This window comes from Indicator indicator, chromosome 10, assembly GCF_027791375.1.
Source record: "Indicator indicator isolate 239-I01 chromosome 10, UM_Iind_1.1, whole genome shotgun sequence".
In the NCBI taxonomy this organism is placed as follows: domain Eukaryota; kingdom Metazoa; phylum Chordata; class Aves; order Piciformes; family Indicatoridae; genus Indicator; species Indicator indicator.
The window spans coordinates 16,226,151-16,239,819 of NC_072019.1; the positions used below are offsets into that span (position 1 = coordinate 16,226,151).

Genomic DNA, 13,669 nt, shown 5'->3' on the forward strand with positions numbered 1-13,669 from the left:
CAATCCACAGGGTTTGGAAGCATTCACCATATGTAGGCCAGCAATCTGAATAGCTCTTACTGTAAAATTCCTCCCAGTAGCAGAAGTGGAGGAAAATATTTAGTTAATCCCTACCCTGGTAAGGAAACTAGCTGGCACAACTAATAAAAGTTAACAGATTTTTCCCTCCCTCCAGATTTTCTTCCTAGTGTTGAAAATGAATCTGTAGATTCAAACATGTCATAACCGTCTTTGAAAATTCATCTGACAAAGGATTACTGCAGTCAAAAAACAGGTCCTTTCTGGGCTTGTCCTTCTAGATTAGAATATTGCACTTATTACCGCAACTAAAATTAGCTCCATGCGTTAATAATGACATAATGGGAAGACGTCAACTCCTCCAAAGCAACAAGAAGGCTGACCTGATGGTGGTGCTCTGCACTAAAGGATGGGAGAAGATGGCAGAATGCCCCCATCAGCCGACTTGTGAACAGGCTGCCAGGGGAATACATTAATCATCCTCATGCCCAGGAGCAGAGGAAGGAGACACAGACCTGGCGAGCTCAAAACGGCATCAGCCTAGTACTGCTCGGCTTGAAGGGGAGCAGCTGTGATGCTAGGTCTCAAGTAGGAGCTACAGATGGATGGGGACAAGGCGGAGATGAAGCTGTTCTAGCGCAAAGGTGATTCTTTGCTGTAAGTTAAGAGGGGTTAGGCAAAAAAAAGGCAGCAAGCTTCAGAACTACTCTTGGAAATTAAGAGGCCAAAGTTCAGCTAAGAGCAAAATAAACCCATGTGAAGACATATGGAAAGCGTGGGCGTTGAAAAATGCCTTTATTTTCATTTAGTGCTTCTACCTCCCAGACATTTGATCACAACAGCTGCGCTCATGCGAAAAAATTCTTAAAACATACCCAATATATATACAGATATAACTATGTATATATGTATATATATATTTATATATAAATTTTTATTTAAATAAAAAAGAAAGCTCGAATCCCAAGCCAATATGTGTATCAAATCCTTGACCAGCCAGGTCTGTAGGGCATAATCAAATTCAATGTGAAATAGTATATAAACGCGGTGCCTTGACTGGGCAAATTAAATAATTGCTACTCAAAAGAGTCTTCTGTTTGGACTCTCCTACTGGTAGGCAATAGTGGGACTGTATTCCCTCCCACCCCCCATTTTGTTGTATTTAACAGTATGATGAATGCAAAGCTTAGCTCAAGGTTGCTATGACCTCAGCAGGAGTTAAGGAAAAAAAAAAAATCAAAACCAATAACAAAATACCCACAAAACTAAAAACCAAGAAAATGTATTAACTCTTGCTTTACCCAACCAAAGCAATGCAGTATTTTATTACATAACCAGTGCTTTCCCATTTAGTAGTCTAACCCAGAAAGGATAAACAAGAACAGGCCAAGAAGGTGCAGAGGAAGCAGCACTTGAAAAATCATTCTCCACAAAGTTCTTCCTATACAGGGTCTCACCCCAGCGCATGTCAAAGAGTCAAAAAATGTGCAGCAAGAGGAAAATCATGTTAGTTTCTTGAACTATTAGCGAGAGTATCTAGAAAGGCTGATTGTTTCTCCAACCCATGCTTACAAAGCAACTACTTGGAGAAGTAGCACACTAGATCTATCAAGCAAAATCTGCTTTTCAATACTTCTGATCACTTCTGGCAGGGTCCGTGCTGCACCAGAAGTGGTTGTTTTGGTGCATCTTTTCCCCTAGAGCAGGGGAATCTAGGAAAGGTTTGCTGCAGCAGTGGTAGGTAAGGTGCATCCAGATTCTCAGATGTCAAATTCTAAACACATGCAGACTTTAAACAATGCCAGCTTTCCAAAAGAAACAAGAATTCCCCTCTGTGTTTTAAGGACTGCCATCACCAATGTGCACAAAACAAAGATGATGTTCTCCCCTCAGTAAAAGGCCCTCTCAACAGCACTACACAACTGATGTACCACTGAATATAAAAAAAAACCCAAAAAAATCAGGTTAGAGAGGAAATTATCTTTTTAATAAAGTAGCACTAAAGAAAACACAAAAGGCAAGACTTGCTGCAAAGGAGGCATATATGAAAGACCTGTTTTAAAAGGCAGAGAGATCACTAAGTCCCTCTGTATCAACTGAATTGTAAGGACTTTAGGAAAGCTTGTTTAAAAGGCATAATGAGAAAGAGGAAAAAGACCCCAGCAAGCACTGGATGAACTGAGATGGTTCACCAGCACATTAGTAGTTAACATCTTTCCGGGAACTGCACAACCTTGTGTTCTCCCTGTTTCCTACCTCTGCCTCGGTCATGGCCTTCACCAGTTAAGCTTCTAACACAAGCCAAGTATAACCAGCTTCATAACAGCCATGCTGTAGTAGACTAGTCTGCATTCTGCTGACCTCTTCAGTCCCAACAGAAAATAAAAGGCCAGCACCCTTCCAATCAAATAACATATGCTGGAAACTGATTTTGTCATCTTCTTTAACTGCACATGCTGTGCTGGGTGATACAGTGAGGACAGCACCTGCTGCATTGCAAAGATTCTGTCACTTCTCCTTTAAACTTAAATTACTTAAGCAAAAAGTCTTGCACAAGCTAGGGTTCATTTCCTAGCTACAACAGGAAGAACTGTTTTAAGGATGAAATTTGCTGCACATCTTTTGACACTACAATTCACAGCTGCTTTCCAACCCCAATTCCTTGCTTACCCTTAAACCATACAAGGAAGTTGGCCAGGCTGTTTTAGTCATTGAGAAGTTAAGGTAATGAGGAATTATGCACTGGGTATGTAATAATACCAAAAAAAAAAACCAACCAAAAAACTACTTCATTAAGATCATACAATTAATCAAACAGAGTATATATATATAATATCTTTTTTTTAAGCCCTGGGATCCAAGGCGTCCAAAGTTATTAAAATAAAGTTCATTCACAGAACAAAAACAAATTTAATTTGAATTGCTTGCAGATACTGCTAATTCTCATTTTTTTTTTAATTAAAAAATGCGTTAATGTGAACTATGTGCAGGATTTGTTTCTAGTAGTTGTGTTTGTGCACATTGCCTCTGGACCTGCTGCTCTGCTACTGCTCTTGCTCCTGGGTTTCTCCAATCACCCCTGGAAAAAAAACATGATGCAAGCTACCACCGCCCCAGCTGAAGAATCTCTGGGGTATGCTGGCCTCACTTCATGGAGCAGACGTGGGTGTAACTCCCGCTCTCTGGGAGTCATGGTTGTCTCCTCCTCCCTCTGGGTCCTCTGACAGACTGAGAGATGCTGTCTTGTTTGACAGGAGGCCAATGTTCTCTTGTGTCAAGGCTGATCCATTTGGAACATCACTGCTGAGAGAAAGTTGAGAAGGGAAGGAGGTGAAGTAATTACAGACATTTTTTAATTTTAAGTAAAAGGACTTAGGTTATTTGTTGCTGCAGCATCTCAAGGAACAACTGTGAACATGTAAAGGCTTGCCTTTTATAACAAACAGGTTGGTATACAGACTTCTAATGTTCTAGATCAGTCATGTTTTGCAAAGTATTTTGGCGTATGGCCACAAGAAGTACAGTATCCATCTGCACAATGCATACATTCCAGAAGAGTTAACTTATTTTTATTTAAAAAATAAATAGTTGTTTCAATTTTCTTAATTCCAGAGTTTAATATGGAAAAAATAAGTTTCAGCTCTGGAGGTCTCAATCTAATGGTGCAGCAGAGAACTCAAAAACTGATTATCAGAAGAAAGCACAGACTTCATAAACAGTTGAGGAGGAGACACTTGCTGAATAAATATCCAAACTCCAAACTGCTCCAAGCTTGGTGAAGCATCTGAGCTTTTCTATTCAAAGTACCAGTCTGAATGCACAAAGATTCTTGCTGTGTAGATTTCCAGCATTTCCAGCCAACATCTGATTTCATCAAATGTGAAATTAAACCAGTCTCAGGATCTACACAAAGATTATTGCCTACAAATAAAGGCGAACTTAATTTCAAAGTTACCTTCTTACACAACATCCACATCACAAACCTTAACAGGACAGAGTAACTTTCCTCTTACATTTGGAACATTTCTTTTCTTTGACATTATAAAAAGCAGGTAAGAGATTTCTTTTATGGCAGTTATCTCCTGTTCCTCTCTACTACCCATCTAATGTTGACAAGATGGACTTCTGGTCTTAAAACCACTGCAGTTGTTCTGTTGTGTTAACTGAGTCTCATTCCACTCACTCATCAGCTGAACTGCTTGCACTGTGAAAACTTCATTTGTCTAATCCTTTCCTAGTAGATCCCTTCCACGTCAGAGTCAATGTCAGGCAAGGGCTATTATTTATATATCCAAGAGCAACCCTGATTAAGTCCCTCTCCTGTTACCCAAAGAAAGGTTGAAGACCCCTATTACCTGAACGTCAATGCGAGGTCCTCAGCTGGAACCTTGCTTTGTGGTTCTAACTGTCCATTTTCTGTCTGTTTAGTGGTGCCCAGTTTGGTTTTTATATCCAGTGAAGATTGGCTCTCCTTTAAAAAACAGGACAGGATAAAATTCTTTAACACTGTTACAGGAATTGAGACCTCAACCTCTAGGACCAATGCTGAAGGCCTATAAATTGCAGTCACACCATAACCCACTGAAGCCATAAAACAAGAAAACAGACTCAGTAAGAGACACTCATCCTCTTGGGACATGGTATTTCCCAAAAGGAAGGGATGATCCCTGTAACAAGCAAAGACCACAGACTGTAACAGCACACAGACTTCTGAACGCTAGCCTCTACCTGCAGATGATACTTATGTTAAAGCACTTTATACAATGCATGGCACAGTGACCTTGGAGACCAGTCAGTTTTCAACAAATTTAGTGCCACACTTATTTTCAAGTGGCTAGAAATCAAATTCTTCTCAAGGAATAATCTACAAGTTCTCAGGAGGTTCTGAAGAATGAAGAAGTGAAGAGGGAGATGGATGACTTCAGCTGTGGTCATCCAACAGAGAGCCTTTCTTGCCAGTGTGAAAGGGCTGCAGCCAGTTAGACAGCTCTCCACCTCTCTGCCTCCCACCCCCAAGGCACTCACCATGCTCAGCTCACGGGTTCTCTTCCCAATTTCCCTTTCCACCTGGTGTAGCTCCAAGCTCAGCTGTTCACTTGAGATCATCGCAGGCCACTTGGGAGGTGGGGGTGGGGGCTGTGGTTGGCCTGCCAGGGTAGTCGCCTCTCTCTGCAACAGCAGCCTGTTACTAACAGCCTAAATGCATAAAGCCAAGCACATACACAACTGAGCAGACAACACACCAAGCACAGAAAGAGCTCTAGGCCATAACTCTGAAGTATTGCTTATTTGCAAAACCAAGGCCTTCTCTCTTCATGTTTTACAAGGCGTGAATTAAAATCACTTCCAATGCAAGTTTATAAACTTTTTTTTTGTTTTTTTTACACGCAGACAAGCCTTTTAAAACAAGCAGTGTTAAATACCTTTTACAGTAATAAACATGCATGGTTTCTCCTCATATATAGCTTCCTTCTCAAAACTAAGATAAAGCACAAGAACAAAGCCACTACTCGTTTGGTAAGTTATTCGTTGTACAAAAGGTACGGCAACAGCAGATTCTCTTATCTGCTTTTATTTCACAGCAGTAGAATGTATCAAATGCTACATCAGAGCCAGAATTATTACTAAGTCACACCCACATGTCTCAAGATACGTTATGTCAGTATGTAGTTCTTCACTGACCTAGATTAGGAAGTACAGGAACAGAGAGGGGCAACTAAGTACAGTCATTCACAAGCTGCAAGGCACTATCAGCCATGTTAAGCAGTAGCCATGGCAGTCACTCCAAAACTCTGCTAGCACTTGGGAATCAGCTCCATAACACGTACTCTGCATTTAAACACATTATGGACAGCTCCACATAACCAAACATCTGGTTGATCTTCAAGTGGAAGCACTCATTTGAGAAGAAAGCAAAATAATCTAGCTCTTCATGCTCTGAGTGAATTAAGCAGTTGTTACAACCTCATAAAATAAACCAGTAAGGCCTGCAGGACTTCAAACACCTACTTGCAGGCTTGAACACAAGAGGTAAATTGTAAGCTGCCATCATGCAAAAATAACTCATTAGTTCTGAAAAATTACAGCAAAATCAAGGCTCAAAACTCAGCTCTATACGATTTAACAGTGATACAATCACAGTAACATTGAGCAAGAAAAGCAGGCTACCAAGGTTTTGCAACTTTCCAATACTCTTCTATTATCGCAAAGACAGACATGCAAGATTTAAAACATTTTCTCCTCTTGCTCCCAAACAAGAGCACAAGAACACAAGTTGTTTCAAGTAACTAAGAAACACATCTTGCTTTTAACTGATGCTGTTACTTAAACATTGTGAGCTCTCAACTAATCTGCAATAACCCTCCTCTGTATATGTGTTCTTAGGCAACCAAAGCTCCAGCAGAAGCTGCTGTCCACTACTTAGAGCAATTCCTTCTGGGAAAACATTAATAAGGAGTTGCTGAACTACCTACAATAGTTTTCCTGGTAAATATTTCCTGATTTTTTCAAGAAAGCAAAAAAATAGCTAAGGCTTTGATAAATAAATTCTCTCATTACATCTTGACATTTCTCTTTCTGTGTCTCACAAAATACAATGATTTCAGCTCATTAATTCTTTTAAGAAGGTAGACGCTCATCTTTCCACGTTACAAGTGACTACAGTTCTGCTAAATGAAGAGACATCAATATTCGACTTCAAATTTTCAAGCTAAATATCTCAAATATTATCTTCTTGACTCTTGTGGCTTGTGCTATTTAGGAAGAAACAGGTACAACACAAAGCCAAACATGGAACAGATGAAGGTCATAGCTTTCTGTACAAAAAAATCAGACATTGTCAGTGGCAGTAAAGCCAAGAGGAACAGGTATCTACACCACAAGCTTGCTTCTGAGTAGGTGGATGAATGGAGAGAGGGAGTGAGTGAGAGAGAATGAGCACAGAGTGCAGATTAAAGTGTGATGTTGCTTTGCACAAAGTGCAAGGAAGTTTCTGCTGCTAAGCAGAGGTTTAACACTGTTAGCACGGTGTTAATGCCTGGCATCACAGAATTAAGTAGTGTTACTGAATATCATTACAGCCAGGGAAAGGTCAGCACACAAATAGCAGCTTTACCAGCTTCATCTCTCTCCATACCACCTCTCGCCACTCTTCCAAATGTTGGTACTAACCTCTAGCCCTCGCATTTGTGTCTGCTGGCTGATCTGATGGTCCACTTGCTGCAGCTCCATGCGCAGCTGCTGCTCTCGTTCAGCTGAGGGCAACTGTTTCCCATGACCAGACACATCCGACATGGATAGTCTCTCCCTTTGGGATCAGCAGAGCAAAAATAAGATGTCCAAACTAAATTTACTCAGTTAAAAAAAAAAAAAAGTAAAAGTCTGGAAAAAGGCAAAGAAGACAAGTCAATTAATCCTACCTGTCATTGAAACGTCCCTGAGAAGGTATATTTTGATGAGGAGAATATGGAGAGCCTCCCCAGCCACTGTGAGTTCCATAAGGACTGTAGTCTGCCAGCAAACAGAAAGAAAATCATGTCACGTTACTACTGAAGTATCCTTTAAGTAGTTCAGCCAAGACACAGAAATGGACAGAGAGTAGAGAGCAAGCAGAAAGGTCACCCCTCCAGGAGTGAGGAAGGCTAATGTTTCTCCTGCTGAACAGAGCACAGAAATACACTGTGTTACTGGTGTCATGTGCATAATACATGACTCTTCCTACACATCCAACAAGACTTGTGACAACCTCCCAGGGACTGTGAAGGACTTCAGACAGGGAGATGGGGATACAAAACCAAGCTTACAGCTACTGTAAGAGCAATTACTTTTACAACTTAAGTTCCTAAAAGACTCAAAGAGTTGATAGGTAATTCTAAAATACCTAGCTCACACCAGCTTGAAGTTTTAGTTGTCAGGAAAGCCATAATTTTCGATTTTATCACAGGTAGAATGTTACTGCTCGAATTAAATGAGTAGAAGTTCAGTAAAGCGCTTCATTACATATCTGAGAAAGCAGGAAGTTTCTGCATTCTACTACATTTTTTCGTATCTATATATGTATCTATTTATTTCTGAGGCAAGAAACAAGATTATAGGGCCCCGTCTTTAACTTGTACTTCATTGCAGTGCTGAAGAAAATAGCAACAGCCAGGAAAATGCAAGAACACACAGGGTACCTGAAATGATTGATTTGGTGGTAGCTCCCTGAACCGCCATGGCCTGCATGGGACCAGAATTCTGGTACATCGCTTTGGAAGTACGAGAAATAGCCCCAAATCTTGACACAGTTGGTCGGTCTCCAAACGGAATGAGGTCATCATCACCAGCCTCTGCTGCTCTGCGCTGCATGTCCAATCGCTGGTCACGCATGGCTTTACCTTCTACATTCTAGACAAGATATGGAAAAAGCAGTCAAAAATTGAGTCAGAAATAAACAAAATCACATTCCTTTCACAACAAGCTGGCACCAGGACTTTAAATCTCTCTTGTATTCTCTATTCATCCTTCTACAAGACTTCCAATTCTTCAGCTCATAATTCCACTGTTAGTATTGATGTCTCTTTAATGGTCTCATTTAAGATCATAGAATGGGAGGGGCTGGAACGGACCTCTGGAATCCAATCTCCCTGCAAAGCAGGATCACCTAGGGCAGGTCACACAGGAACGCATTCAGATGGGCCTTGAAATTCTCCAGAGAAATGGACTCCACCACCTCTCTGAGCAGCCTTGTCCTCCAAGACTCCAAGGCCCTTCTCCATGGAGCTGCTTTGTGAAGCAGCTGCAGGATTAATTGTGAACAAATATAAGAGAAGGGAGCAGCAGCAGCAGAAATGGGACAGAAGGGAAAAAAGAAATTCGAAGAGATCTGTGGGCACCTCTGAGGGATACATCCTCCATCCAAACAAACTTCTCATCTAACAGTCTGCAGTTGACTCCAAATGAGAATTACTCAGTGTAGCATTTACTCGGACATGCCTAACACATCCTTTCAGGCACATTTCTCATGAAATAGCCATACTGCTTGAAGCACTCTGGTTTCTAACTTGAGACTAAAAGACTTTCACGGGTCAAAAAGTGAAAAGATAAAATGTTCTCTATACTCAAAAGAATTTTGCCAAGCAGTCACAAAGGGAAAGAGGCACACAGAAAACAAGCTCAATTTAGCAGGGTAAGTCAATTGGACTTAATTTACTTACAAGAAGAAACAAGAGATTATCAGAAAGAGTTTTTAACAAACCTTAGGACAGTTATGTAAGAAGTGAGGCTACTACACAGACAACCAGCTGAAGACTAAAAACTTTGTTTTCATTTTGGATCAAAATTACAACAAAATTCTGCCAGCTTTCAGAGAGGACACAGATTGATGGAGACAGACAAGATAACATAGCCAAGGCAGGAAGAAAGGGGTGAAAATGTCAGTCACAACTGAGCTGGAAGCTCAACTCAGGGAATGTTGGTATGCTGAAACCAGAAGAGGCATTAGACAGCATCTACTTTGGAATTCTGAAAAAGAGGACATTTTAATCTCTGCTCTGTAGGATACTGGTACCAATTTCAATTTATTTCCATTTATTGAGTGTGGGTAAGTAAAGCTGCAATGCCATCTCCATAAAACCCAGAGTTATGTCCTCTCAGATGATAATATTCTTATTCTTGAAAAAATGAATCTCTTATGAATAAAAACAAAAGAAGAATTCACTTGCTATTTGTAGTGCAAGTCTCCTGAGACTTTTTTTTCCTGTGAGAAGACAAAAAGAGCAGCAGAGATCCTATTTGCTTACCTGAAAACTAGCTCTGGGGCAGAAGAACGCTTTATCTAGTGATGAAAAAGGAGGCTGTTTCTCCAGAACCTTACTACATCCTTTAATTGACTTCCAGTTTGTCTGCATGGTTTTCCAGCAGCAAGGATGAAAGACAAGAGCTGTTTGTTGGTTCCTGAACACTGCCACTAGGACAGCAATAAGCTGATTTTCAGTAATCTCAGTACTTCCCCAGGTCAAACAGGACAGTGTTAAGCCCAAGGCAAATGCATTGTGTAAGGACAGGGAGTAAAAGGACACATAGAAAACCTCAAAGCTGCAGATGAAACACCTCTTCTAGCTCTTTCTGGGGGTAAGCCTCCTTTTAGCTCCCACTTCACACAGTGCCTTCAAGGTCTTACAGGAAAACAGTTCAGTGGGAAGAAACCAGACACATTTAATTCCAGTGAAGCAGAGGGGATGGAGGGAAGCGTGCATGTAGGCAGAGATAAAGCTGGTCAGAAAAATTTTGTGATTAGGTTAAGTGGTTGCAACAGGGAGGCACCTGTCCACAGAAGAATAAATTCTTCCCCCTCCCCTTATTGGCCAAAGGTCATCATGACAGGGACAAAAGGTGGTAGAACACTTTTGCAGATGAGAGGTGACTGTAATGCACTTCTGAGCTTAGATACAAGCAGTGCTACCATCCTGGAAGGCAAATGGCAGACTCCCTCCAACCCACAGAAGCACAAACTTTTCCTCTGTGTTCCCCTCATCCCTACATACCGCCATCTCCACACTCCTTGCTGCCACAACATCTTTGGGTTTTGCATCTTTGGTTCCAATGTAGGAGCCGATGGTGTCACAGGACCAGGGAGAATACTGGCTGTAGTCATTTCCCTTGTATTTCCCAGCTACCTTCAGGTCTTCATCCAAGTACTGTACAAAAACAAAAATCTGGTTCTGTAAGTGGATGGAAGAAGCAGCTTCACAGCCACCACTACTTAGTCCAATACAACTTAAAAAAATAATCCTGGTGGTGTTTTTCATCAGATACATCACCATTTGGAATTGAGGCAAGGTAAGCATGAAATGTGTGAAATTCTAATCACATGGCTATACTCCCAGTGCTCGCTGTTCACTTGGCCAGTATGAGTTATATTTTGACACTGGTTAAGAAAAAAAAATATAAAAATAAACTTCTATCAAGCTGTTACTTAATGTTAAACATGTCAGGAGCAAATGCAGCGAAGTCCAGTAACTGTGAAGACTGAGTACTTCAATTAATAATGGCTCAAAAATAATTCTCTTGGTTGCACCAAAGCAGATAGCTTAGGATCAGTGGTCTCCAAAGACTGCACTTCAAGAACTTCTCACCAGAGGCAAAAAAACCTATCTCCCCAACACTTGCTGGCAGTGTACTGCGGTAGTTTTCTTGTTGTCTTCACATATCAGCACACACAAACTCCAAAGTATTTTCTGTGCATGCTAGTAAGTCATGTACTGGTCAAAATATGCTTACCTCCTCTGAGTGAAAAGGATGAGGCAAGGTTGGTGAAGGTGCAAAAGGAGGTGGAGAGATCACCTTCCTTTCTTCTAGCTGGGCCATGATCTCTTTCCTTCGTCGGTGAAGTTCATCCAGGCTGGGATGAGGCTGAAATGAAGAAAGAAACAGGTTACAAAGTTTCTGAAACATTAAGGCATAAAACTAGGGATTTCAAAAACGTTGTTTGCCCAAAAAAAAATATGGCAACATTATACTGCAAGAGAATGCTAAACATAGGACATATGCATCCCTATACCAGCCAGACAGCACAAAGGCAGGGCACCTAAAACTTGTAAAATCAACTAACCTAGTGTTTCTAACTTCCAGTCCCCACTGCAGTCATATGAAGAAAGTCGTAGAACTCTGCAGCTCATAACCTAGTCAGTTAGTTTGCATTTCTTAGTCATTGTGATACCATTAAACATCCCACAAAGATGCCAAATTCAAAAGTTATAAATCTGTAAGCTATGTTAGAAAAGCTTTTTTTCGCTCAGCAACATGATTCAGGGTCTTCTATTAGGAAGACCTTGCAGTTCACAAACTTGAAGTAGAGCAAATTTGGAAGAGCAGAATTTTTAGCACTTTTATCAAGGGATGTTACATTTACACATTGATTTATCTAAGCACAGAGATACGCAGATGTGCAGTACAAGAGTGCACACACTGCATTTAATCTCCACTAAGAAGAGAGTGGCCCTCTGCAGCCTCATCTTTTTTTGAGAAGTCAGGGCCATATGAGACCTCCACTACTACTTCATAGAATCATAGATTTATAGAATCTATGGCTGGAAAAGAGCTTTAAGATCATTGAGTCCCACCACTAATGTAACACTACTATGTCCATAGTTCTGTTGATTGTATGTATTTGTAAATGTTGTAAATTTTTGTATATTTGTACATATTCATTGCATTTCACCATAGATTGTAGATTCTGCTTTGTAAATACAGCTTTTCATTTGCTTCCAGACTGGGCTAGCCTGGTTATTGTCGGCAGGGGGGGGGAAATTTCAGCTCACACCGACACAGTCCACTGCTAAACCATGGTACTCAGCACCACATCTACATATGTAAATGCCTCCAGGGATGGTGACTTTAAGCACTAAGTAGCAATTCTCTGTTTTACAACTACAGAGTTGACCAGTAACTAAAGTGCCTTGCAGTTTTTGATCAGCTTCATTAAATGTAATTCTTCTAAAGTTCAACCCTCTAATTCCTCATAAACCCCTCCATCTTAATGCAAAAATACTCCACTTCAAGGAGTTGACATTTTCTCTCTCAAATAACTACAAAACCACAATAGAAACAATACCCTGTGGCATGAAGGTCTGATCTGACTGAGGTGTGGAGCCACTGGGCAATAACTCTCTGCTTGCTGGTATCTGTCTCTGGCTTCAGGTATGTAGGAAGGTAGAGCTGCTTGTGGAATTTCGATGGGTACGGGGCTTCCTCGGACAATCTCCTCTCGCTGGTAGGGCTGGACGGGAGGATAGACGCGGCGGCTGTCGTAGTGTGGTGGGTAGATGGGCTGGCCCATAGGAGGGTACTGCTGGGGCTGTGTGTACTGTGGGCTCACCACACGGTCCTGAAGGTAGGGTGGGTAATGGTCTAGATATGGGGGACCAGGTTCGGGAGCTGATGGAGGAGGGCGGACGAAGCGAGATATGGACTGAGTGGGGTAGTAAACTCCTGAAAAAAGGTGAGAGGTAAAAATACAAACAAAATACAGAAAGTGATTAATAGAACTGTTTCAGATACTCCAGTCTACAAATATCATGAAGAGAAAGGTGCAGAATTAATATTTCACAGAATGGCAGAGGTTGGAAGGGACCTCTGAAGGTCATCTGATCCAATACCCCTGCTCATGCAGGGTCACCCCAGAGCAGGTTGTCCAGGATCATGTCCAGGCAGGTTTTGAAAGTCTCCAGAGCAAGAGGTTCCACAGCCTCTCTGGGCAGATCTTCATTTGTGCACAATAATAAAAACGTAAGCCTTTTTCCTGCAAGATGCTCTGCACCTACCTTGAAAATGATCATGTTCCTCCCCTTTCTGTTCTAGGGCTGCTTCTTTCTACTTCTAGTTTTTTATTCCTTATTTTTCTTCCACATTAACTTCATGTCATTTCTCTCTCCAATCTTATGTTGTGTAAGAATCATTCCTTGTCTTTATACATAGCCATCCCTTTCGTTTCTAATCCCCTTCAACATAATCTTTCTATACTTGGTCTTTTAATAGTTATAACTTTTCCTCCTAGCTCCTTCCTTGTGTTTTTTTCCTTTTTGTGCCCAGCCATTCTCTAATTACACTTGTGTCTACCCACTGCATGGATGCACAAGCATTTCTGCATTAAGGAGTTAAGTACTTTCACCCC

At 41.1% G+C, this 13,669-nt stretch overlaps 1 protein-coding gene across 1 annotated transcript in view; it reads right to left on the minus strand.

Moving 5' to 3' along the window:
* Positions 1-979: 979 nt before the first annotated feature.
* The window catches only part of RC3H1 (ring finger and CCCH-type domains 1), a 34,432-nt gene continuing 21,742 nt past the window's right edge, over positions 980-13,669 (minus strand). The window contains 9 exon segments of the mRNA XM_054384261.1: positions 980-3,321; positions 4,374-4,489; positions 5,044-5,214; positions 7,189-7,324; positions 7,437-7,527; positions 8,193-8,403; positions 10,542-10,694; positions 11,278-11,409; positions 12,548-12,987. Of these exon segments, the coding sequence (XP_054240236.1) occupies positions 3,168-3,321; positions 4,374-4,489; positions 5,044-5,214; positions 7,189-7,324; positions 7,437-7,527; positions 8,193-8,403; positions 10,542-10,694; positions 11,278-11,409; positions 12,548-12,987 (1,604 nt within the window). The 3' untranslated portion in view covers positions 980-3,167.